The sequence below is a fragment of the Ochotona curzoniae genome, unplaced genomic scaffold (genome assembly GCF_017591425.1).
Source record: "Ochotona curzoniae isolate NIBS_2020 unplaced genomic scaffold, NIBS_Ocur_1.0 contig_517, whole genome shotgun sequence".
Classification (NCBI taxonomy): domain Eukaryota; kingdom Metazoa; phylum Chordata; class Mammalia; order Lagomorpha; family Ochotonidae; genus Ochotona; species Ochotona curzoniae.
Genome location: NW_024466454.1, coordinates 1,960,553 through 1,985,569, shown reverse-complemented (window position 1 = coordinate 1,985,569; position 25,017 = coordinate 1,960,553). Strand labels below are relative to the sequence as shown.

Here is a 25,017-nt window from a genome sequence, read left to right as displayed (position 1 = left end):
GACATGTGAATATTTTGGAAGGAAAGGAGGTCAGGTAGGAAGAAGAGTAAAGACGAGGCCTTGAGTTGTGTTTGAGGAGGAGAATGAGTGTCTGTATGACTAGAGTGAGTGAGAGAAGGGCATAGTGGAAGGAACTAAGGCCAGTTAGGGGGGGTCAAAATAGGGGCCAGATTCTGCACGTGCTTGTTATTTAAGAACTTTGGCTTTTAATCTGAGTGGATTAGATGGGTGGACATTGGAAGATTTTGAGCAGTTTTGATCTGCTCTGGCTGCTAAGGAGATAATAGATTTTAAAGCAAAGGAGAGATGAATTAGGAGCCTATTGTAGTTTAAATGAGACATAATGATGGCCTGGACCAAGGTCTACTTTCTCTTCTATTTGTCCATTTTTTGTTAAGAAAAGTAGTGTTTACATTTTCTTTCTTTTTTTAAGAGTTATTTTATTTTTACAGGAAAGTCAGATATACAGAGAGCAGGAGAGACAGAGAGGAAGACCTTCCAGGCACTATTCACTTCTCAAGTGGCCACAACTGCTGGAACTGCGCCAGTTCGCAGCCAGGAGCCTGGTACCTCTTCCAGGTCTTCCATATGGGCGCAGGGTCCCAAGGCTTTGGGCCATCCTCGACTGCTTTCCCAGACCATAAGCAGGGAGCTGAATGGGAATCAGGGCTTCTGGGATTAGAACCGATGACCATATAGAATCCTGGGGCATGTAAGATGAGGACTTCAGCCACTAGGTTACTGCAGCAGGCCCTTAGAAGATTTATTTTTTTCTTTTAATTTCAAAAGTCAGTTACAGAGAATGAGGGACAGATAGACATGTATAATGCACATACACACACAGAGAGAGGAATACACACACACAGAAAGAGAGAGAGAGGTTGATTGGTTTCCCTTCCACTAATTCATCCACAGATCCAGATGACCACAATGACCAGTGCTGGGCCAGGCTGGAGCCAGGAGCCTGGAGCTTCATGTGGGTCATCCCATGTAGGTGGCAGGGATCCAAATTTATGGGCCATCTTCTGCTGCTTTTCTCAGGCCAGTACCTTGGAGCTGAATGGAAATGGATCAGCTGGTACATGAACTGGTACCCATATGGGGTACCATTGTTGCAGGTAACAGTTTTATTAGTTATGCCATAACACTGTCTACATGCATCCAGTTTGATATTGTACAAGTGGCTATGTATCATTGCTTATCATGAGACCCTTCCTTCATTAGTTGTCATTTATTCCTTTTGTCTTCTATTTGTCCAGCCACTTTTATAACTTTAACAAGATTATTTCCTACATATAGAGTATTATACTACCTTCTGGGTGATATAGGCCTATTATTGTGAACTTTTACCCTGAGAGTGAGACAAAATACACCTGTGGGAGATTGACATTCTGTTATGAGACCGATAAGGCTTTGGAAATCCCAGGCTGAATGGTGTCAGCTCTTCATTATTCTGGGAATGTTGGAGCTGGGGATCAGAATAATCTTGCTGGTAGAGGCTATGCTTGAAATGAATCTCAGCCTGTGGGGAGGGTGGGTCAGTCCCAAAGAATAGCATGGGTTTTCCCCCAAAATTGTAACATAAGAGACAGCATACAGGATTGTAATGCCAAAAAAACTGTGTGACGGACTGAATATAGGATCTCAAGAAGCATGAGCACCAAGATAAGGCCTTCTTATCTGGATTGAATGATGCTTAGGATATAAGAAACTGAAATTGACATCAGATGGTCCAGTACCACACATTGGAGTCTGAGCCTCCACCTTTTGCACCAGCATCCTTTATGGGTGTTTGTGTCTTGGCTGCTCCATTTCCTACCTTGTTCCCTGCTTATGGTCTGGGAAAGCAGAGAAGAATGACTCGAGTCCTCTGGCCCCCGCACCCACTTGGGAGACCCAGAATAAGCTCCTGGATCCCGGATTTGGATCAGCTCAGCTTTGGTTGTTACAGCCATTTGGGAAGTGAATCATCAGATGGAAGACCTCTCTGTGTCTTTCCTTGTCTCCCTAACTCTGCCTTTTAAGTAAAAATTGATTTTAAAAAATGAGACTGAAGTTGACAGCAGAATGAGGACTAGGTTGCGGGTAGGAGGCCAGCAAGAAGACTTTTGTCTTATGTGAGTCTTTTCAGACTTGAGACCAGCAGGTTCACCGAGGTTGTAGGCAGTGTTAAGGGTGGTCTTCAGCTAGGCAGTGACCAGGGGTGCAGTAGTGTGTGGATTCTAATAGCCAACACAAGCAACAGCTGTGAGCCTCTGTTCCTGGGCAGAATCCCTGGTGTTGCCTGTAACAGGGCAGAAAAAGCTGGAGAAAGGGGTTTGGATTTGGCCTCTAGCCATAAATGGATCCTCTAGAAGCTTCTTCAGGGGGTGAAATGATGAGAGGTCATTACATTGTGGGTACATTAGATTCAGAGCAGGAGTTCACTAACCCGACTCTCTACTCTCACAGATAGGAAATTGGAGGCCCAGAGAAGGGGCATAAATTGTCCAAGGCCATATACAGTGCTTGTGGCAGAGAAAGGTCAAGTATCTCATTGAACTCATGCTGGAGGAATCACTAGGTTTTATTTAATTACATATTTGCATATCAATTTCAATAGAAGAGTAAATTTTAATACAAAATTGTTTTATCCACCTCCAGCTCTATCATCTTTGTTGATATACAGCAGATGCTATGCTCTTTCTGGTCACCAGCACTGACTGGTCTCTGCTCTTGACCCAGACCAAGGCAGGATGTTAGATGTGTCTTAGAATTGGCCTGCTGTGGGATCAGAAAGAGCCACCTGTTGAGAACAGAGACAGTCTCCCAATTCCTTATGCATTCATATGGCCTGTGACCAGTGTCTGCCTCAGTTACACCTTCAGCCCTTGGCCATGACTTGCTAGTGGACACGAGTGGTTTGGACGCTGCTGTTGTGATGTTGCCTACTGAGAAGGAGAAGAGAGATGGTTTTGGTGAGGGGCTGAGGTGTCCTGTGCCTGCTGCTGCTATAAGAGAAGAAAGTCCCCGTTCAGCTCCAGAGAAAGTATCCTACAGGGAGAGTTGCAGCCTGCCGTGAGCACCTGGAACAACTATGTGGGACTAGGTCTAGTGCCTGGTTTACCTAAGACTGAGCCCCAGGGACTTTGCAAGACTCACTAAATTGTTCCTGCACTGTCCCAAGTTGCTGTGGCCACTTCTTAAGGAGCGGTTTCTCTCTATAGCACACAGGAGTTTGTGATTTAGCAGCGAGATTTCAGAAGGTTGCCTCCTTTGGGGTGCCTCTATCCCTATGGTTGGCATCAGAGTTGAAGCATCAGAGAGCCTGCCAGCCTAGGTCCAAGGGTATGCATCAGCATTGTGTGTGATTGGTCAACACTTCCTGTTTGTCTTGCATTGTGGAGTTGGCAGAAGGATCCACATGGTGAAGAGCAAGTTATACTTATGAGCAAGCCAACATGCAGACACAGGGAAAAGATGCTCTCAGTTCTAAGCCCTGGAGAAGGCAGTGGTGGCTTCTCCAGAGGTGGGATCAGGGACACTGAAGAAATGCGGATTGGAACATGAATTTACTATGTGCCTTTTTTTTTAAACCTTGCCTGCAATTCTACCTGTGTAATTCCTTGCTTTGGATCTTTTTGGGCGTTCTTATTTCTGTAGATCATAGTGCTTGACAAAGTCCCTCCTATTTTCATGGCCTTTTATAAAGCAATACAGTAGTGTCACAGTGTTATGTACATTACTACATTTCAATATTTACCACAACTGTGGCAAGTAATAAAATATTCATTATTTTCCCCAGTTAGCATAGGAGAAAGGAACCCAGAGAAGTTGAACTGCTTGCTAAGGTCATGGCTCATTACTGGCAGGTCTGATTAGAGTGCAGGTATTGTGGCTAGGTTCTTTTGTGTTATCCTTTGAATTTGGGAAGGGGCATTTTACAGAGACTGCCTGGGGTAAGGGTAATAGTGTTTACCAGGTGACAGAGGTACCACAATGAAAGCATCTGGCACGTACATCTGTACTGTACAGTGTTGAAGGGCTGGTACCATGAAGGGGTGGGTGAAGGGCTAGCCTGGCCTCTCTGCCCAAATGTACAAGGGCACAGCAGCAGCAGCAGCAGACTCTCTGTAGCATGAAAATGGATCTGCTTTGTTTTCTGCTGTTTAAGTGGGGTGGTGGCTATCTGGCAAAGCTAAGGGTCTGTTAATTAACTTTGCCTCATTATTTTTAGAAGCTTTTTTGCTTCCTTTGTCTTAGCGCTGGGCTGGCTCCTTCAAGTTAGCTTGTTTCTTTCTGGTTCAATGCAACCATATCTTTTCTGTGGATTAAGATGGAAACACAGAGGGCAGAGGTGTTTGGGTAAAATGGAGCTCTCTCTTCACATAGCAGGCAAAAGCAACAGATGGCATCACTGGCCTCTTTTTGTCCCCAGTCACTTTCGGCTTGTGCTTTGAGGTGTGTATGAACTCTGAATCTGTCATCCTCTGTCTCCCTCACCTTTGTCAAGTAGAATTTCATAGCTGCCGGGATGTGTCTTGGGGCTATTATTCAATTCTCTAAGCTTGTGGTTTTTTTTTTTAAACAGGTAGAGGGAATTTGAGAGAGAAAGAGATCTTCCATCTGCTGGTTCATTCTAAATGTTTTCAATGGCTAAGGCTGGTGCAGCGAAAGCCAGGAGCCAAAAACTATATCTGAGTCTGGGAGGAACTTAAATGCTTACACTATTATCTGCTGCTTCCCAGGGTTCCCATCAGCAGGCAGGACCCTATCCAAAGTGATCTAATATTAGATGTGCACATCCTGAGAACTGGTTTAACCTGCTATTTCTTCCTGGGTCAATATCGCATTTTATTTACTATTACAAAATATCTTATTATCTGGCACACAAAGCCACTTCAATTTCTTTCTCAGACTCTTTTTCCTGACTCTACATTTCTGATTCAACTTGTCAAGTTCTAATAATCTTACAAGGGTTTAATGAAAATGACATTTAATCTAAGGATCCTCTTATGATGAACTGATCATTGTGTTTTGTTTCATTCCTACCTTAATTATTTTCTTCTGATTTTTATCTTCAGGATTATTTTACTCTTCTTTTTAAATTTTCTTGTGTTGTTAAATATCCTAATTTTCAGATTTTCTCATTTTCTAAATTAAGCATACAAGCTATAATTTTTGCTTTCAATTCTACTTTATATATAGCATGATTTTTATTTGCATATTTTCTTAATTTTAGGTTTGTTTTCTAATTTCTTCTCTTACTTAGTTTCTGAACTCTGAATTAATTATATGTTAAAAAATACTCAAACATATGGGGCATTATATTGCCAGAGAGATTGCACTCCATAGAGTGTCAGTCTTTTGAAATCTGCTGAGTCTTGCTTTAAAAGCTAGAAACTAGTCAATTTAAAAAAAGGTTGATTCAAGAATGCTTGAAAAAAATGTGTATTTCTAACAGAGGATATGCTGTTGTATTCATAAATGTTAAATCTACTTTCATTGTTCAGTTCCAATCTCCTTTATCCTTCTTGATACTTTTCATGCTTGCTCTTTCAATTATTGACAAAATTATGTTGTAGTTTCCAGCAATGTTTCTGTGTCATTCATTCCTCTTGCATATTCTCAATTTTTACATTGTATACTAAGACCATGCGGTAAGGTACAACCTAATTATTCATACCTTCTTCATGAGTGGAGCTTTTTATTTGTACGGAGTGAAATCTCTTCATTTAATGGTCTTAAAGTTTATTTTGTATTATATGATTACATTAGCACCAGCTTGTTTTAGGTAAGCATTTTTGTGGGATACTTGGTGTATCCTTTAACTTGACGCGGTTTTTGATCTTCCTGTTTTGGAGTATGTCTTGCAGCCAGCACATGGTATTTGAGACCCTCCTTCTCCCCTCCCCTCCTCGGCTCTGCTCAGGGCTCTTGCTCTCTCTTTGGTGTTTCTGTAGCGGGTTCTTTTTTGTTTGTTTCTTTGTGCTGTTAAAATATTTTTCTTTTCTTTTAAATTTGTTATTAATTAGAGATCAGATTTTGTGCATTCCATAGGTATGATTGTAATGGGCTCTTAACAATCTGTAATTACAGCTGGCTGGTTTAGCTCATTTCTCCTTACTGGAATTATTCCCTACTCTCTTTGTTTTAGACAGTATTTCTTTATTATTTAGTTTTCCTTTCTACATATGTGGGGAAAACATTTCTTGTTCTATCTCCAGGCCTGTTCTTTTAGCTAGTCATCCTAGATATTAGTGACACTAACAATAATGTAAGAAACCTAAAATTAATTTGCGTATTCATTCTTCTTTTCCCCAAACAGAAGAACCTAAGAAGATGTTAAGACATCTTACCTTGTTTTAGTCGTCGTCTGCTACGTTTATGTGCATAGTTTTAGATTTATTACTTTTCTCCCTATCTCATGAATGAAATAGTTAGTTCTTTTTAAAAATATTTATTTTATTTATTTGAAAGGTAGACTTCTATAGAGAGATAGAATGAGAAGGAGAGACAGAAAAAGAGATTTTCAATTTGCAGATTTACTCCCTGTGAGGCCACAATGAGCCTGGGCCAGAGGTAAGCCAGCCAGGCACTCAGAGTATCCTGTAGGGCTACCACATGGGCACAGGGGCCAAAGCACTGGTGCCATCTTCTGCTGTTTTCCCAGGTACAGTAACAGGGAGCCAGATCTGAAGTAGAGCTACTGAAGTTGGAACCATTGCCATTATTGGATGCTGGTATCAAAAACTGCAACTGTAGTTACTATGCATAGTGCTGACCACTCCCCCCCAAAACAGTAATTTCATGCAGTTGAAATTTGTTTGGAGCTAAAGTTGAACCAAGATTCTGTTTACCCACAACATTTCAAATAAAGGTACTCCTCATTCTCTCTGGCATCTCATAATGTCCATCTGACATTACATTATTTGTCTGAAGTACATTCTCCCAGTTTCCTTTAGTATAGGATTTTTGCTTGTCTGAGTTGCATTTATTTCATCCTCATTGTTGACAATTATTTTCTGCAATCAAATATTTTTCTGTATTTGTTCACTTTATCACAGCTTTTTAGTGATCTTCTATTAATCAGATTGCTATTTTCCTTTGGATGTTTTCAAAATCTTGTCTTTGAGGTAGATATAATCTTATGGATGGTGAAGGGTATATATATCTTTGTATTTATCCTACTTGAAGTTCATAATGATTTCTGACTTTGAAACTTGTTTTGTCTTTCAAAAATTCTGAGAAACTTTCACCTAACATTTCTTTGAGTATTATCTACTCTCCACAAATTTTCTCTTAGCTTTCTTTGGGAATATGATAAATGCTTGTTGAACCTCATTACTCTTATTGTTGAGATTTAGTTCTCTCAGATATCTTTCTAAGATCCATCCAAAATAATTTATTTTACTATGTCTTTCAATAAACCAATATGTTCTTTTGTTGTGATTAATCTGACCAATGAATTTTTCATTGTATTCTATTTTTTAGGTGTTCTATGTAGTTCTTTCTCAAGTTTGCTTGGTCATATTTTATAACCTTTGTTCCTTGAGAATGTTTCCAAGACTCTTTTTCATAACTTGAAATGAAATTTTATAATTGTTTCCATCACTACCCTTGGATCACGTAAATCCAGGCTATGGACCTATATGGGGATCCTGTTGTGGTAAGTAATTCTGAACTTTTCTTGCTGACACGTTGGATACAGGAATCTCTTTCTCATTCATGCTTATATTACATGCTTACTGGTCTTCTGCTTTGCCTTTGGACCCTACCTCTTGGGAAGCCTTATGCTTTTCCTGTTGTCTCCCCTGGCCTACACACAGACACAGGAAACAGAAGCTCAGGAACTACAGCATTCATTAGTTTTCCTAGAGCAAAAGCTCGCTTCCATTTGCCTATGATCCATGGTCCCACATTGCATTGTGTTTGGTACATGGGAGTAAAATGACAATAACAATGGAATGTGTTGAGAATGATGAAGTTGTGCTCACAGTCTGGGCTATGCATTTCCAAACAGTGATTCTCCAGGGAATTGTGGCATATTTTTCATCCCTTTTCATTGATAAACTCTGGGAACCCCTCAGGCTAGTATCTGAGCCAAGGTACTTTTTCAGCCTGTTTTTCCATGACTGGCCCAATCTACTTTTGTCACACAGATTGTGAGCTACGATGTTGTTTCTTTGAGGTCAATGTCACTAATTAAAGAAAATATCTTAGTATTTTCTGCTGTATTCTTCACAGCATGTTCTCTGTCCTGGGCCATTTTTGTGCTGCTATAACAGAATGCCACAAACTGGCAAATTATAATGAATACCTTGTTTGGCTTAAAGTTCTGGAGGCCAAGAAACCCAATCTCATGGTGTCCCTGGTGAGGCTTCTCTCTTCTTCCAAATTGACAGCTTGCACACTGCATCCTTTGGAGAGACAGAGTCTGGATCCTCACCTGGCAGAGGGTCAAGAGAATGAGTCTACCTCTGCAAACACCTTTTTATAATGGCATTACTTTGTGCATGAAGCTCTGCCCTCATGACTGGATTATCTCTTCAAGGTCCTACCTCCTGACATGATCACATGAGGGATTCATTTTCAATCTCTGAATTTTGAAGGAGACACAGCAGTCAGGCCATAGTCATCTCTAACAGATTCTTCAAAATCACATCCATTCTATGGGAGACTGCTTTCTCCCCATATATCTAATGTAGTCTGCCTTTTAATCCCCCTATGGCAACAACTTCTTTGAACCTGAGGTGGGGGTAGGAAATGATTCCTTTATGGGTACATAGATGGATATCATGAAACTTCCTATGCAGCACTGTTAGCCAGCTCCTGAGGCAGAGTACCCTGTAGTATCATTTTACTTGCTCTGAAATATGACATACATGGGTGTATGTGGCTCTGATAATAACCTCAAGGATAGATTCTATTCCATTTCATAGATGAAGCTGCCAAGGCCAGAAGCCTAGGAGCAGGCAGAACAGGGACTGGATAGATTCCCAATACTGAGCTTTTGGTGTTCTGTAATCTAATCTGATAACCTTATAAATGTTATGAAAATTTCAAGTTGGAAGATTTGGGTAGGAAAAACCAAACTAAAGACTGGATTATCCTAATTACTGATGTGACACTGTCATCTGCTCATGGCTTTAGAAGTGACAAGGAATTATATTTGTGAAACTCTGAGAGATTGTACAGTTCTTCCTTCTTTGTTTTCTTTCTCAAGGGTGTATAGACAGTTTCTTCCTGGGTCCTCATCATGACTCAGAGAGGAAAAGAGCTTTCCCGATGTGACCTTTGAGGGTGATTTATGAAACAGGATGTATCCAAATTTTCACCATATTGGAGCTATTCAATTTTCTCTAATGGTCTTTATCTGAGAGTTATGTCTGTTCGTGGCAGTCACAACCAGTAAGTCATTAACTTAAAGTATACTGCTTGTTAATTTTAGCACTGTGGGACTGGGGCCCAGTGGGAGAGGTCTCTCGCTTTTGCAAATCAAAGCTAAGGAATGTTTGAGCAGTTGGCTAACATTCATAACAGAGAATGTTAGAAAGTAAGATGAAATAATTAAAAGGTTAAAAAGTAAAAAGCAGTTGAATAGTTGGATTTCAGGAGGTGGCAAAATAGGCTGTTTGGTCACTTCCATACTGTTAGGTAGTATCTTCAGCAGAAGAGGAACAGAGCCCATCTGTATATCAGGCCTCCGCTGATCTCACTGATTTGCAAACATTTTTTTAAAATCTATGTTACATATTTCATTTTACAAAGAAACCTAATGCACAGGGCCACATAACTAATAACCAATAGAAGTTGGAAGCTGGAACGTTTTACTCCTTAAGGTATATTCTTTTTAAAAAATATTTATTGGAATAGAAAGAGAAAATCTTCCATGTACTATCCACAATAGCTAGGGCTGGGCCAAAATGAAGCCAGACACTCAGAACTTGATCCAGTTCTCCTACACAGGTGGCAGGGACCCAACTACTTGTATCATGACCTAGTACCTCCTAGGGTGTGTGTTAGCAGGAAGCTGGAATCAGAGCAGAGTCAGGACTGGAATCTATGGACTCTGCTAGGGGATGTAAGCATCATAAGCAACATCTTAATTATTATACCACATGAATGTCCTGAATATATATTCTGTTTTTAAGAAAGATTTATTTTAATTTGAAAGGCAGAGTTACAAGAGAGAAAGAAAGAGAGAAATACCTTATTTCCTTTGGTTCACTACCCAAATGGACACAAAGGCTGGAGCTGGGCCAATCCAAAGCCAGGATCTAGGAGCTTCTTCTGGGTCTCCCGCATGAATGTAAGAGCCCAAGAACTTAGGCCATCCTTCATTACTTTCCCAGGCCATTAGTCTGGAGGTGGATTGAAATTGGAGCAGCTGGGACTAGAACTGGGTGCACATTATGGATGTCACAGATGAAGGGTTAACTTGCTAGACCCTGACACTGGCCCCTGGATATATATATATATATATAACCATTATATATATATATATATAATATACACATACATATATATAATATATATAATATACATATATATGATATATAACCATTATATATAATGGTTATATATATAAAAATAAGTGTATGTGTGTGTGTGTGTATAGACACACATAGAATCTTAAACAACAGTGCTCTTGATGGATCTAAAGGCCTGGCTGAGTCTTCCCTGGGGGGGTGGGGCTATCCTGTACCACAGTCTTGGAGAACTGGGCAGCAACTTTTCACTTTTGGCCCCCAAGAAATCCCCAGGTCAGGGTCAGCTCCCAAAATGTAGTTAGCTGCATCTTACTTGCACAGGGCAGGGTTGGGAGAGCCTCTGATGGGCACCTAGGCATTCAGAGACCCAGAGCCATGGAGGAGCCCCCCTGAGGCACTAGTGAAGGCAGCCACAGCCTTCCTAACTCTGGGAGCCTGAATTTGCCTAGGGACTGCCACATAAGTGCCTTCTGGGGAGGCTTCGTGGCAGTTTGCTTGGGTAAGCTGGAGCTGCTTAGAGAGTGGGTGATCATGCAAACTGGGAACACATGGACTTCAGTGGGGTTGAGCTTGACACTGGAGTCTTCACTCTGATTTCTGAGTCAACCTGTTTGTCTTGTCTCAGGGCTGAGCAGAATTCAGCTAGAACTCTTGTATGTCCTTGTCCATTCTGTTTCATTTTGCTCAATGACATCATGATGCCTGCTTGACCAATGGAGAATGAAGCACCAGTGGCCTCCTAAGGTGAACCACTCTGAGGCTCCCTCCCAGGAGGCAGGGTCTTACTTGAATTTCTCATGAGATCATTTCTCAGCCTTTTGGCTAAGATCAAGTGTAGTATCTGAATTTCTCATGAGAGTGTTTATGGGAGTAAGGGCACCATATGCATGTTTTTATGTATCTCGGGATGCTGTGTGACCTTGGGCAAGTCTCTTCCTCTGCCCAAACGTCTCTCCATCTGTCCATATGAACTGTTCTGTGTGCTTACTTTCTTATTGGAAAACTTGGGGTAAACAATATTAATCTACCTCAGGGGTGATTTTGAGGACTCAATGTAGAGCATTTAGAACAGTATCTTTTACCCAGTAAGCATGCAGTAAGGCTTACTTCCTTCCCTCCTCCTCTTCATTATTGCTTTTGTAAGGGGCTTATCTCTGAGACCTCCAGCTGTTTTAGTATCCTAAGAGCACCATGTGCTCTCCTCCAAGAAGAGCTGCCTGCATCTTTGCCAGAATCGGTTGTGTTCTCCCTGATGAGTTCCTGGGCATATTTGTGTAGGTGGGATTCTTGTTGCCTTCTAGGTAAGACCTGGAAGATCAGTGAGTCTGTTTCATGAAGGGGAGGCCCAGGGTCTCGTCTGAGCTTTGTTGATGCTGTTGTGCATCCAGATTTGAAGGATTGAGGTGAATATCTCATGGGGTGCCTTCTCCCTGACATGCGATGCTACGACCTCTGCTGGGCTGTCCTACCAGGCTGTTCAGGGGCTGGAGGAAATGAGACCCAGCTCTGACAGTCCAGAGTCTGTTGTCCTTTGGCAGCTGTGGGAGGCCACTGGCATTTCCTCCAGAGACCCAGAGCACTGTCCATATTTCATAAGGCTCAGTCCATTCAGCAAGTTGGGTGCTGCTTTGCCTGGTTTCTTGCACCTCTCCTGGGAATGGAAGTTCTTAAAGTATCCAATTACTATTGGATGCTGGTCATCATAGTCAGTCATGCTGAGATAGCTCTGAAGGCTGTTGTCAAACTTGCACTGCTGAAGCAATGGCTCTGAATCATGGCAGGGAGGAAGACTCCCAAAGCCCTTTGCAGATGTCTTGCCACTACCAGGTTTCTGCTGTCCTTCCCCACTGCTCCCCTCTGGTCACTCCTACCTGCCTCTGAAGGAACCCCTGCCTCTGGTTGCCACTCCTGGGCCTATTCGCTTTACTGGTTGGTGGCATTGTCACTGGTTGTTTGCTGACATTCCACTCTTATTACTTTGTTGTCCTGCATAAACACCTCGGATGGTTCTGTATCACCCAGGGTAGTGTCTAAAGAATCAATTCCTGTCATACTCAGAGCCCTGGAGGCACCTTCCTTCTAGCCTCCTGAGAGACCTGGGTCTCCAAGCACTTGCTGCATTTTCTGATCTCTTTGCTGTGCCTCACTCCTACACACTGCTCCCTTTTGCCCCTGAATGTCCTTGTTCCATCTTTTTCTCTCTTGCTCTCTAAAGATCTAATTAATTAATTAGTTTATTTATGTGAACAACAAAATTACACAGAGAGAGATGGAGAGATCTTCCATCTGCTGATTCATTCTTGACAACAGCCAAGGCCAGGCCAGGTCAAATCCAGGAGTCCAGAGCTCCAACCAGATCTCCTATTTGGGGGGTAGGGGTTCAAACACATGGGTCATGTTCCAGATCTTTCCCAGTCACATTGGCAGGGAGCTGACATGGAAGTGGAACAGCTGGGCCTCCATTCTGTATGTGCATGGGATGCTAGAATTACTGTTGGTAGTCTAACTCACTGTTCACACACATCAGCATGCCCTTGTCCTATTTTTATCCAGCAAAATTCCATCCTGCATTTGAGGCCCAGTTTACATGTCACCTTCTCTATGAAGTCTCTCCTTCTTCACTTGAAAGTAGCCACTTTCAGTCTTCCCAGGCCACAGATATAGTTTCTACTAAATTCCATCACCTAGCCAGGGTGCTCCAGTTTCCTAGAAATATCTGAAGTTCTTCAGTATTACCATGTTCACAATCTGGCCTTTCATATGCTCCTCTCCATGCCCGGACTGCTTTCTCTGCTACCTCCACATTCTTCTCTCCATTTAGAATCATGTACTGAGAATATTTTCAATAGCCTTCTCCTAATGGAGAAACTTCCCTCTCTACTCAGCTCTGTGTTCATCAAGTTCTCACCAATGCTCTTTGGTCCCATTTGTCCGTTGGAGAGAACTTGATGAACATGGAGCTGAATGGGGAGTGAAGCTCCTCCACCAGGCATGACCAGATGGGGAAGGGTGTAAGAACTCAGCAGGTGCAGGTGGCCTTGTCTCACGGGTGTTCAGATGCAGAGCTGTTTAGATACAGAACAAGTGTGGAATGCAAATGTTCTTCCACAGTTGTCCCACTTAATATTCCTAACTATGTGGTGAAAGAGTTTCCTTTGCCTCCAGTGTATCCATGAGGAAGTTGAGGTTCCTTCAATTTGAACTCACATAGTCAGTCAAGAATCATAACTGACACTGTGTTAGGTCTTGGGGAGCCAGCAGCAAGAAGGAAACACCTGTAATCCCTGCTCAAGAACCTTTAAGGAGAGAGATGCTGCTCCACTAATGTCACGGGTAATTACTTCCAAAGAAGACATAGAGGAGGCTGGAGGACCTTATAATGGAGAGCTCGAATGATTCCAGGGAAATCTTGGAGGAAGTGGTATTTGTGCTGAGCTCTACAGGATTACAGGAGTTAACTTGGTGAGGGAGAAGGGAGTAAGACCATTGTGACAGAGGAAAGAGAACTGTGATGGTGTGTGGCAGGGGGAGGCATGACCTGGTGTGTGGCAGCATGACTAGAGGATGGAGCATGATGGGAGAGACCGACCAGATCAGAGGGCATCAGTTAAGCCAGAGAGAGGTTAGGTCTTTGTGTTGGCTGCAACAGGATGTCACTGATGGATTTTAACCATGGGTCATGAGATCTACGTTTCAGATTTCTCTCGGGTATGTGTGAATCGTTCAGAGAGGGGAAAGTCTAGAGAATACGTGAGGGGCAGAGACCTCCAGCAGGCTCTTGCAGAGGCTGAAATGAGAGAAAACAGTGTCTTTGACCAGGGAACTGGCAACAGATGGAGATATATGGAAGATGAGGGAAAGAGGGCTCTAGGACATTTTGCACAGATTTGCAGATGCAAATTGGAAAAAGAAACCACATAAATTGCAGGGCTATTTCAAGTACTCTGAGATATTTGACTTTGCTGAAGCCTCTACAGGATCTAAAAAGAAACCTGTTCCTAGCTTTAAGCCAGTGGCCCTGTGTCTATAATTGGTGAAAACTATGTTATGTGCTGTTGCTCAGTGTGTCTGTCGTGAGGGCTCGTAGATTTTCCCAGCTGTAATGACTGCAGAGTAACAAGTGCCTGGCTATCTCTGTTACTGTATTGGAAGGCAGATTTTCCCTACACTTAAAGAACCACATTTTTCCTGGTGCAGTCCCACACCTCCCCACCCACCCCCAGCTGCCTTTTCCTTGCAACTGGAGCTTAACTACTCCCCACGTTATTTGCTGCAATGTGGACAGCTCTAATGGTGTCTCCAGATTAAACATCCCTGCCAAGCCTTGAGCAGTATCTAGATTGGCTCATTAGATAATAGCATAAAGTGTCTTTGCTCCTGGTTCTAATAGAATAATTACTGTAAATAGTCTCCATTTCCTTTGCAAACCCAGCCTCAGTGAGCTAAAGGGAGGTAAGGGAGGGCTGCCTCTAATGGAATGTGGGAACAGAACCGAGCTGTCCAAATGGAACCATTGTCTTTGTAGCTGTTCAATCAAGTACAAGACATCGAAGAATCCAGGTTCTTTTATTTATTTAAGACATTTATTTTAATTTTGATGATCCTTACATAGCTGAGAAGGATGCACACTCAAGTGGACCATCGATCAGGGTGGGAAGGGTTGAAGAATGGGGGAAAGTGGATGAGATAATTACTTTCAATTCTTTCCTTTTCTGTATCTGGGGGAAGGAAGGAGAGAAGGAGAGAGGGCTGCTTCTAGCAGCCCAACCACATCAATACACAGTAATGGGGACAGCCACTAGATGTCATCCTAGGGTCCCCTGTGCAGAGCATGCTTCAAGGGTATTGCTTAAGTGGTTTGAATAGGTCTGAGATGCTGTTGATTTCAGTGCTCCAAGGTTGAGAAAAATCCCTCTAAGATTCATTGGCTGACATAGTCCTCCTTAAAGTTTCCACTTGCCCAAATACTTGCTGTCAAAGTTTGGCCAGAAAAACTGTCCAACTTGTTCCACCCTCCATCCTCTGTCATGGTACCAACTTCTTGCAAACAAGCCATTCCTCATGGGGAAGGCACAGCTCAGAGATCTGAAGAAACCAGGCTATGGGATCTATGGGGCAGTTTTCAGTGAGTTAGATTGGCAAAGGACAAGTTTTCTCTTCCTTGCCCATGCTGACCTGTGTCTTCTCTATGTATTTTACTGGGTTCAAGTAGCATTTCTGTTGAGTGTCCTTCCTCAAGGGTGGAAGGACACTCCACCCTTGAGGATATTGTGCATTAAGCACAACAACAGGGACCTTTACAAGTAATCTCGTTGAATCTTCCTGAAGCTCCTGGAAAGTAGGTAAGGCAAATGCATTGTTAGAAGATTAGTGATTTTCCCAAGGTCATGCATTAATCAGCTACAGAGTCTGGATTTGAATGCATCGAACTCTGCAGTTCAGTTTTACTTTTCCCCAACACAGGCAAGGGCATAGGATGTAGAGCAAAGGGTCATCTTGAATTCGTTCTTGGTTTTCTGACCTGCTTTGTAGCTTTGGAGGAGTCTTGTTCTCTGAGGTACAGCTGAGCAGGATGAGTCAGACTTTGGGCGGTGGGATGGGGTTGTCTGCAAGGGCATTGGACTGAAGATGAGCTTGGCTTTTGGAGCTTTCTTAAAGGTTGTATGCTTGAAACACATTTCATTATAAAGCTACTGATGCTTTAGCTGATTGCTAAAGATCTTACCCCCCTGACCATGTTAGGTCTTATCCCTGTCTGTGTAATCCACAAAAAGTGTCAATAAATGAAGACAAAACAGAAATGCCACAATTTCTTGTAGCCCCCTGCCTCCCAACATTTGAGTGCAACGTTTGCTCTGCTTTTCATCTGAGGGCTCTACTGCTATGCTTAGGATGTCACTGAAGGCTAACACTGGATAAAGCTGGAGGACTGGAAGGTGGGAGCAGTGGAGGGTGCTGGTGGGAAGGACCACTGAAGGGCCATTGGGCTGAATGTTGCTACCTGGGGATGAAAGTAGACTGCTTGCTAGCAAGGCCTGCACACGTGTCGCTTGTTTCCATCATTCTCACCTGCTCCAGCATCTCCTTTATAGTCATAAACCTGGATTTAGTCTTTTTGTCGCCTAATAGTATGTAGCGTATTTCAGAGATCTCATCAGGAGATGATGAAAATAGTAAATGAGTTAATGCTGTTTTAAGCCTTAACAGTACCTAACACATAATGCATATGTAAGAAATGTGAACTGTCCTTATTAATTATAGGCTCTTTATAAATATCATATGAGCTAATTTGGTGTTATATCACCTTCCAGTTATTCTCCCTCTCTTGTTATTCATCCTCAGTGTTTATGAGCTGTGGTTTCTCGAGCTGATTTGATTGTGATCCAGTCCTTTGACCATACTGACCACTGTGCAGGGTTCTCTAGCCATTTCCACATTAAGATGAGCTTTCAACATTAGGGAATTTGTTCCATTGTCGGAAAGAGGCAGGCATAAGTAGAACAGTCTGTAGAAAGGGCATTGATACACATGCAACCTAGATATCACCAAGAGGCCTCCCCAATCCTTGGAAACATGAGTTGCAAGCAAAGCAAGGTTTTATTAGCTGTGAAGCTCCAGCTGTGAAGCTGCTTGGAAGCTATAAGTGAAAAAGGGGCTCTCAGCAGCAGATCAAGACCTCTGTATGCCTACAAGGGCATCCCTTAAGCTCACAGCCCAGAGAGCCCAAGGGAAGGGAGCCCTCTGTTCTAACTGGCTTCATGTGCTCACTGCTTCTTTCCCAAGGGTTTGCAGATCGGTGATTGGAAACCAGGTTTAGCTCCAAAATTAAGAACTAGCTCTAAAACTCAGTGATTGTCAAGATATGTTTCTGAAGTCTGCCTCTTAGGAACTTAGAACTGTGTTGCATTCAGGCTTCTGTTACTGGAGGCTCACATCCCACAGATGTGACCAGGATCAACTGCATAGAGTCCTCCAATATTCCCTGGTGTGTTTTACCTCCTCCTACAGAATCGAACTTGAAAGGGCCTTGGCACTTCTGTAGTGCCCTCCGGGCTCTTCAGCTACCTGACACTCTTCAGCACTTTTACCTTGTGTCTTTGTTCCCCCGGGAGGAACTCGCTCACTGCCATCTAATCAGATCTTAGCTTTGGCTCTGAGAAGTTGTTATTTTCCTTGTCTGTGGTTTCCTCAAACATATCTAAAAGGGAGCAAACAGTTCACTTTGCTCTTTTTAGCTTTTTCTTTTGTGCTGTCCTTTTCGGATTGCCAGCTCACTAAATTTCAAAAATGTACTTTCTCAATAGCGACAATGATAGGAATCAGGGTGGAGATAACACGTGATATTGACTGCTTCTTCTGACTCACCATGCCAAGTGTTTTACATGTTGTATCTCTTTTTATGAATCGCTCTTAGTGCAGCTGACTGCAGGACTGACCATATAAGCAGACTTTCAGACCATACTAACAATAATAGCTAATATGTATTTGGCCTTCACCCTGGCTAATTTCCACATTCCTAACTTTTGTTGTCATAGAAAATCCTGTAAATTAGGTAATATTATCCTCGATTACAGATGAATAAATGAGGCTCAATGCAAGAGCACTAAATAGTCATTCTACTCCTCAGCAGAGCCTAGGCTAAATACCTAGCACCTCACTCAGGGCCAGGAATACACACAGTCCCTTCCCCCAAGATGTTCCCAAGAAGATGGTGACAATGGATTTCTGGAATTATCTAATGCTTGCTTTTATTCTGGATTCCTGTGTCCCTACACTTTGCAGATTCTAGATTTCATTTCTTAGTCTCAGCATCTTCAGACTTTGTGAACTTTGTGAGGGGCCACTGGTCAGTTGTAATCCTAGAATGTACTGATTTATCCAGATAAAGGAGATAAAATATCCACTTTCCTGAGGAGGGTTTACTGATTGGCTCAGAGGAGTTGTCAGAGAGGGAGGGAATGAAAAGGAGTTTGGAAAAAGCCCTTTGGGAACAGAGGGGTGAACAGCTGGCCTTACAAGGAAAGAGGAGGCTGTGTTTTGGATTGGGTTGTGAGGCACAGATAAGCTGAATGTATTCTCAGAGCTGGAATTAGAGGCCTTAGAACCTGTCACCCCTTTACCTGCCAGGATGCTTGTGGCTGCACGGAACAAGGTCCTTCACCAAGACTCACTTTAACAAGAAGACCTACTGTCTTAGATAATAAAGAAACTAGAGGGAGACCACACTCCAGCAGTTAGTGGGTCATTGCTCCAAATTCTAGTTATCTTTGCCCAAATGACTCCCATCCTGTTTGCAAGGTGGTCTCCAGCAGCAATGAAGTGAATCTACTTCCTTCTTCAAATCCAGTAGGAGACATAGTGTCTTATCTCATGGCTCTCTGTTAGGATAAAGGAAAGTTTTCCTTAGGGCAATTTTAATATGGGTCATTGGCCTAAATTGAGTCTCACTCTCTTCTTTAACTAATAGCTGGCAGTTTGGGTGACATTACATCATCTGAAGTGGAATGGATTTGGGAAAGCAATCACCAAGCCATTATAGGGCCAGATTTTCCAAGACAGATTTAAGCTTAATCACAGTGAGTAACCCACTGCTATTGTGGTGTCTACCTAGAGAATTAGCATGTAGAGTTGCCAGATTTAGAAAATAATATAGGACATACAGTTAAATGTGAATCTCAGATAAACCATGGCTATTTATTTATCTTTTTTAGTACAATTATGTACTAGCCAATATTTACTGGCCTTTGTGTCCTGGTATTTGGCATAGACCAAAATGGTCAGATAAGTGCTTAGCTATATGACATCAGAAAATATTGTAGAGGCTATAGTGAGCTAGAGGCCTAGACTTAAGCTCAAATCTGAGTCCTGCCTTACTTGTGAGAGCTCAATGGAGTATAAATCAGTTTAAAAGGACAGGAGGGTTGGGAGACCTTCTCCAGGTACCTAGTGTGCACCTGTGACCTGGGTGCTTGACACAGAGTGATTGCCTCTCATCTCTGCGAGATCCTCATTGACCTGTCCTACCCTTGCTTTTCAGGGGCCCGACTGCTGTGGGCAGGCCTTGCTACAGATTGGAATCAACATGATGGCATTGCCTGGGGGCCGCCAGCTGGACTCCCTCCCCCTGCCAGGGCAGCGGTAAGTTCTAGAGCTGTCTCTCAGGGCCAGACCTGCACCAATCTGGATTCTGGCTGAGGCTGAACCCCCAAATCATGAGGAGGCAGGCAGCCCCAGCTCTGCAAGCTTTGTCCCTGCTGGAAACCCAGGATGAGATATTGGGTATTGCATTTAATTAGCTTAATATGGATGGCTCTGACCTTGGGATAGAAAGTCATTAGGGTCATCCCATCCCATCCCCCAGGGAGCCTCAGTCTGATGTGGAGGCAGAGGGTGGAACAAAGAATTGAGAGGAGTGTGCTGCTAAGAGACTCCAGAGAAGGTTCCTGATCCCCCTTAGGTCATGGGGTTCCAGCCACTGAGGACTCTGAGGTTAGTGCAGGCCCCTCTGAGCTTTTTGGGAAGTGTCAGTCCAGAGGTTTTCTCTTTCTCCTTAATCACCAAGGAGGTAATTGAATGCAGAGCTTATCATTGGAAAGTACTTGCTGCCCTGAGTTGAGCAGTATGGGGAGTGGGAAGGAGGTTGCCACTGAGCATCAGGTGAAGCAAATGATGAGAGAAGTGTTTGGGAGCGTTTAGCCTGAAGGAGATGTGGAGCTGAAACAGGTGTGTGCATACAGCTGAAAGGTACTTAGAATCTGTAGATTTAGCTTGCTTTGTCCTGAGGGCATCAAGCAGAACCAAGCTCTGTGTTGACCGAGTATACTGGCTTACCTGGGACTGTCCTAATCTTGGCATGAAAGTCTTGGGTTCCTGGAAACACTTAGGTGCCAGGCATGCCAGAGCTGGTCATCCTAAGGTAGGGTTGATCCACAGAAGAAGCCTTAGACTGCTCAGGGCTTCTCCTTAGCCTTGCTATTTCTTGAGATATTTTGATGGGGTTGTTTTGAGATGACAAAATTTGAGTAATGTTTTTGAGAATATGGGATCATTGGTTTTCTTTGTAATGTTTTGTTTTAGGTATTAAATATATTACTGAAATCTTGCTGTCATTTTCTGCTTATCCTCCTGCACCTCACAATTACCAGAGATATCAGCTTATCCATCCTTCATTTTCATACTGTTTGTATTCTGGGCATTTTATTTTGTGTCTTTTTCTGCTCTTAAGAAAATTCTAAAAATTATTTACTATAAGGTAATTGAAGACAATTATTCTCTATTAAGGACCCAGTCTGCTCCCCAAAGACATGTTAATAAAGAGGTTTAAAGGGTAAACATTGTGGCATAGTATGTTAAACTGCCATGTAGGACACTGGCATCCCACATCAAGGTGCCAGTTTGAGCCCTGGATCCTTAGCTTCTGATCCAGTTTCCTGTTGCCTGGGAGGTAGCAGATGGTGGCTCAAGTACTTGATTTCAGGCACTGTGGCACAGTGAGTTAAGCCACTGCCAGTGATGCTGGCATCCCATATTGGAATGCCAGTTCAAGTCCTGGCTGCTCCATTTCCAATCCAGCTCCATGCTAATGTTCCTGGAAAATCAGCATTTGATTTTCTATGTCAGAGAATCCAGAAAAGCTCCTGGTCCCCAGCTTTGGATCAGCCCAGATCTGGCTGTTATGACCATTTGGGAAGTGAACTAACAGATGGATGATCTCTGTCTCTGTCTCTGTCTCTCCTTCTCTCTTATTAACTCTGATTTTCAAGCAAAATAAATAAACCTTTAAAGATATATAAAGGAATAAGGATATGGTATTAATTCAAGTGTGTTCCTTAGGACTCAGGACACTTAGCACATAATTAATATTTTCTGTGCATTTGGAAGCGAAGCATAAGCAAAGCCATATGGATTCAGTTTTCTCTGCATGCAGTGTCTGAAAGGTAGAACTCAGATGTGATGGTATACAGAATTGTGGGTCTAGATGTGTTCTCTGAGATGGGGCTCACCTCAACATGAAATGGTCAGTGGTCTGTGATCAGCTTTGGACATGAGACTTTGTAACTTCCAAGCTGGGCTCTACTTCTTACCAGCTGTATACCATTGTGCAAGGTCTTGAATCCCTTGGGTGCCTTAGTTCCCTCCTGTATCAAATGAGGGTATGACTACAGTGTCCACCTCATAGAACTGATATGGGAAGTAAATGAGTTCATACATGCAACATGCCTGGCATGCATGGGGAGTATTTAGGGGGAACTGTTGCTTGTGTTGTTGGTTCAGTGGCAGGGGCTTGTTCTTGCAGGTGTTCTTAGAGATTCCTTCTAGAAGTCCCAAGAAGATCCTTATTTGCAGAAGGTAGCCTCACTGAGAAGGTGAGAAATTGCAGAGACTCCTAACAGCCTAGGATTTTAAACCAAGAGAACTAGGACCTATTCTGGATGAAGTGGAGTCTACAGCTCTCCTGAACTGCCCTACCTTGCCCAGGTCGTGGTTGGGAACTGTGGAGCCAGACGTGTGAAGCAGCCCTGGCTACAGGGTCTTCCAACTCTGGCCTGGGAAGACAGGGGGAAAGCTTTGGTCACTAGGTAGTTGAGGACTGGAGTCTTGGCTGTATTAACTTGATTCTTGACTTTGCTAACTAGCTGTATCTTAGGGTTTCAGTTTCCTTATCTCACACGTTTGAGTTGTTATGAGAATTTAGCATAATACATATGAAGTTGCTTTGTAGCCCACAGACATTGCTCTGTCAACGCGAACGTCTCCGTCAGGTGAGGAACAAGTGCTCTGTGTTGAGACTGGCAGGCAAAAATCACACTTTTGGGCCCCTGGAAACTGCTGAAGTGTCTCTCTTGCTACTGTATGCCTCCTCAGGGAGGTATAATTGTAAGTGGAAATTTGATTACACAAAAATGATGTAGAAATCAAATTAGTATCCTCATAGGCAGGGGAGGATGATTTTTTAAAGATTTATTCATTTTATTTTAAAGTCAGATTTACAGAGAGAGATGGAGAGACCTAAAGATATTCTATCCAATGTTTCAGTTCCCAAGTGACCACACTGGCTGGTGCTGAGCTGAGCTGATCTGAAGCCAGGAGCCAGGAGTTTCTTCTGGGTCTGCCACATGGGTGCAGGGTCTCAAGGCCTTGGGCCATCATCTGCTGCTTTCTCACACCACAAGCAGGGAGCTAGATGGGAAGTGGAGCAGCCAGGACAGGAACCAGCACCCATATTGGTGGATGGGAGGTGAGGTCTGGGTATTTTTATACACAGTTACTCATCTAATCTTCACCATAACCCATGTGTATAATCACTATATTTTGCAAATGAGAGGTTGAACTTCTCTGGAGAGTAGCCCTTGAGATAGAGTTTGGAATTCAGATGATTGTTTGGGAGCGATTGTGGGATCAACACCCTGGAGGGGAGAGGCAAGATGCAGGCCTGGGCAGAAGGTGACTGAGTTGTGATGTTGGCACTTTGATAATCTCAACTGACCACCCAGAGAGCTTTGTCCAAAATGACCAGCGCCTTTCCATCCAAATTGGCCTCCCTTTGAAATATGTTAAGCACTTTTAGTTAAGGGTTAAGTGTTGTGGCATAGCACGTGGGACTGCCACTTGGAATGCCTGCATCCCATATAGGAGTGCCAGATCAAGTACAAGCTCCCCTGCTTCCAATCCAGTTCACTGTTAATGAATCCAAGGAGCAGCAGATGATGTCTGAAGCACTTGTGCTCCTACCACCCACATGGGAGACTCAGGTGGATTTCCTGACTTTGACATGGCCCAGCCTTTGTTGTGGCAGGTGTTTTAGGGAGTAAACCTGGAGATAGAAGGTCTCTCTCTTTCTCTCTGCCTTTCAAATAAAAACAGACTAACAAATAAACATTAACATTTTTTTTTCATTGAGAAGCCATTAGGCTCAGTATTTTAAGTTTCTAATAAGCAAAATGAAGTTCAATGTATCTTAAACAGTAAAGAAAAGCTAGAGACTACCAATCAGAATCCTCCAACTAGTCCCTAACTACGGTCTTTGCACTCAAATCAATCGACTCTATTTTCTTTGCCTTTCTCCAGCTAGCCTTAAGTCAGGGTGCCTGCACCATAATACGAGAGTTCTCTGAACCTCTTCTGGTATTGAGTGCTGTCTAGCTCATGTCTTTGTTCAGGTAAATTCTGTTATGTTTGCTAAGTCCTTTTCCTTTAACCTGTTGGCAGCTATAGGAAGGACATGACTTCAGGCAAAGTAGCTCTGACACAGTAACTGAGGCACCTGACAGTTGAACACTGTTCACTAATGATGCTCCCATTAGTTAGGGTAACAGGTCCTTCCATAAGTAAGAATCTGGGCAACACATCAACATGTCCATCCCATGCAGAAATGGAGGCTCAGAGGAAGTTACTTGCTCAAGGACACAGTTTAGAGATTGCAAAGTGAGGATATTTATAACTAGGTGGTACTTTAACCTGGTTGATACACTGTTCAGTTTTTTTCCTCAGTGTTTTTGGGGACATTACACAGCAAATCATTTACTCATTTATCCAGGTAGTCATTTGTTCATTGCCTTTCAACAAAAGAATTTCATAAATCTTTCTCGAGAGCAGATCTTGCATTGTGTGTCCAGAGACATACTGGAGCCTTGGTTGGACATTTTTCTGCCCCCACAGAGCTTACATTTTCTTAATTTACCTCTCTGTTGGGCTGATGAGGTCTGAATTTATGGCAAGTAGGCAACTTTTGGCTTTCATCTGTGAGGTCTCTGTGAATGAATCACTTCCTCACATGGATTCTGCTCAGCCTGGTGTCTGAGATGAGCCTGTTCTGGGTGCAGATGCCGCTGATGACAGGCAGCCTTCTGAATTGCCACAGCCCTGCTGGGGAGGCATCCAGCTTTCCTGAGCCCTGGTGGCCAGGGCAGGCAAGTCTGTCTGCAAGCAGATAATGGCTTGCATGTGTGCACTTCTGGTCTGTGGCTGGCTTTCTGCTGCTAGGTTATTTTCTATGTCTGTGGTGAAATGTGCAGACTGTAATTGTCAATGTGGTAATTGTAATTTTTTTTCTGTTGTTTAAGCTGAACAGAAGGCCAATCAAAGCAAAAATCCTATTCCTTCCCTTCTCCCATTTCCCAAGAGAAATCCACAGAAACATAGGGTGTGACCTTAAGAAGGCAAAGGGACAATGAGTCAGTAGTTATTTTTAAGAAGAGAAGTTGAATTGAAATTCTCATATAGGGCTGGGAACTGGGATCATGGAGACATTGAAAATTGTGGCTGGAAGTTCTCTCAGATCTCAGTGATGCCATCTCTGCAGTCCTTCCGTTATAACCTAGGGAGGGTGATGACAGGCTGGAGTAGTCACAGTGATCTTCAGGATCCTTCCCCTTATTTGGTGTCTGTCTTCCTTAGGCTATGTTTCGTGAGCTCCTTCTCTTATCCATCTTCTAGGGTAAGTTTAGAAACTCCGTGCTCCCCACCCCATCAACCATCTCATCCCTCTGCTTCCCAGGCAGTTTTCATGTAACAACTGTCTGGAAACGAGAAATCCATCTCATCT

General features: G+C 43.0%; 1 protein-coding gene and 1 pseudogene across 3 annotated transcripts in view; both read left to right on the top strand.

The window, feature by feature from the left end:
* The window catches only part of INSC (INSC spindle orientation adaptor protein), a 110,387-nt gene that overhangs the window by 11,086 nt on the left and 74,284 nt on the right, over positions 1-25,017 (top strand). For 2 of the 3 annotated variants that reach the window (XM_040988938.1, XM_040988937.1), the window contains exon 1: positions 19,497-19,610. In XM_040988938.1, the coding sequence (XP_040844872.1) occupies positions 19,555-19,610 (56 nt within the window). In that variant the 5' untranslated portion in view covers positions 19,497-19,554. Of the gene's footprint in view, positions 1-19,496; positions 19,611-25,017 lie in introns of those variants that run through there. The other variant, XM_040988936.1, reaches the window with a different exon arrangement.
* Positions 11,275-11,432, top strand: LOC121162245 (annotated as a pseudogene).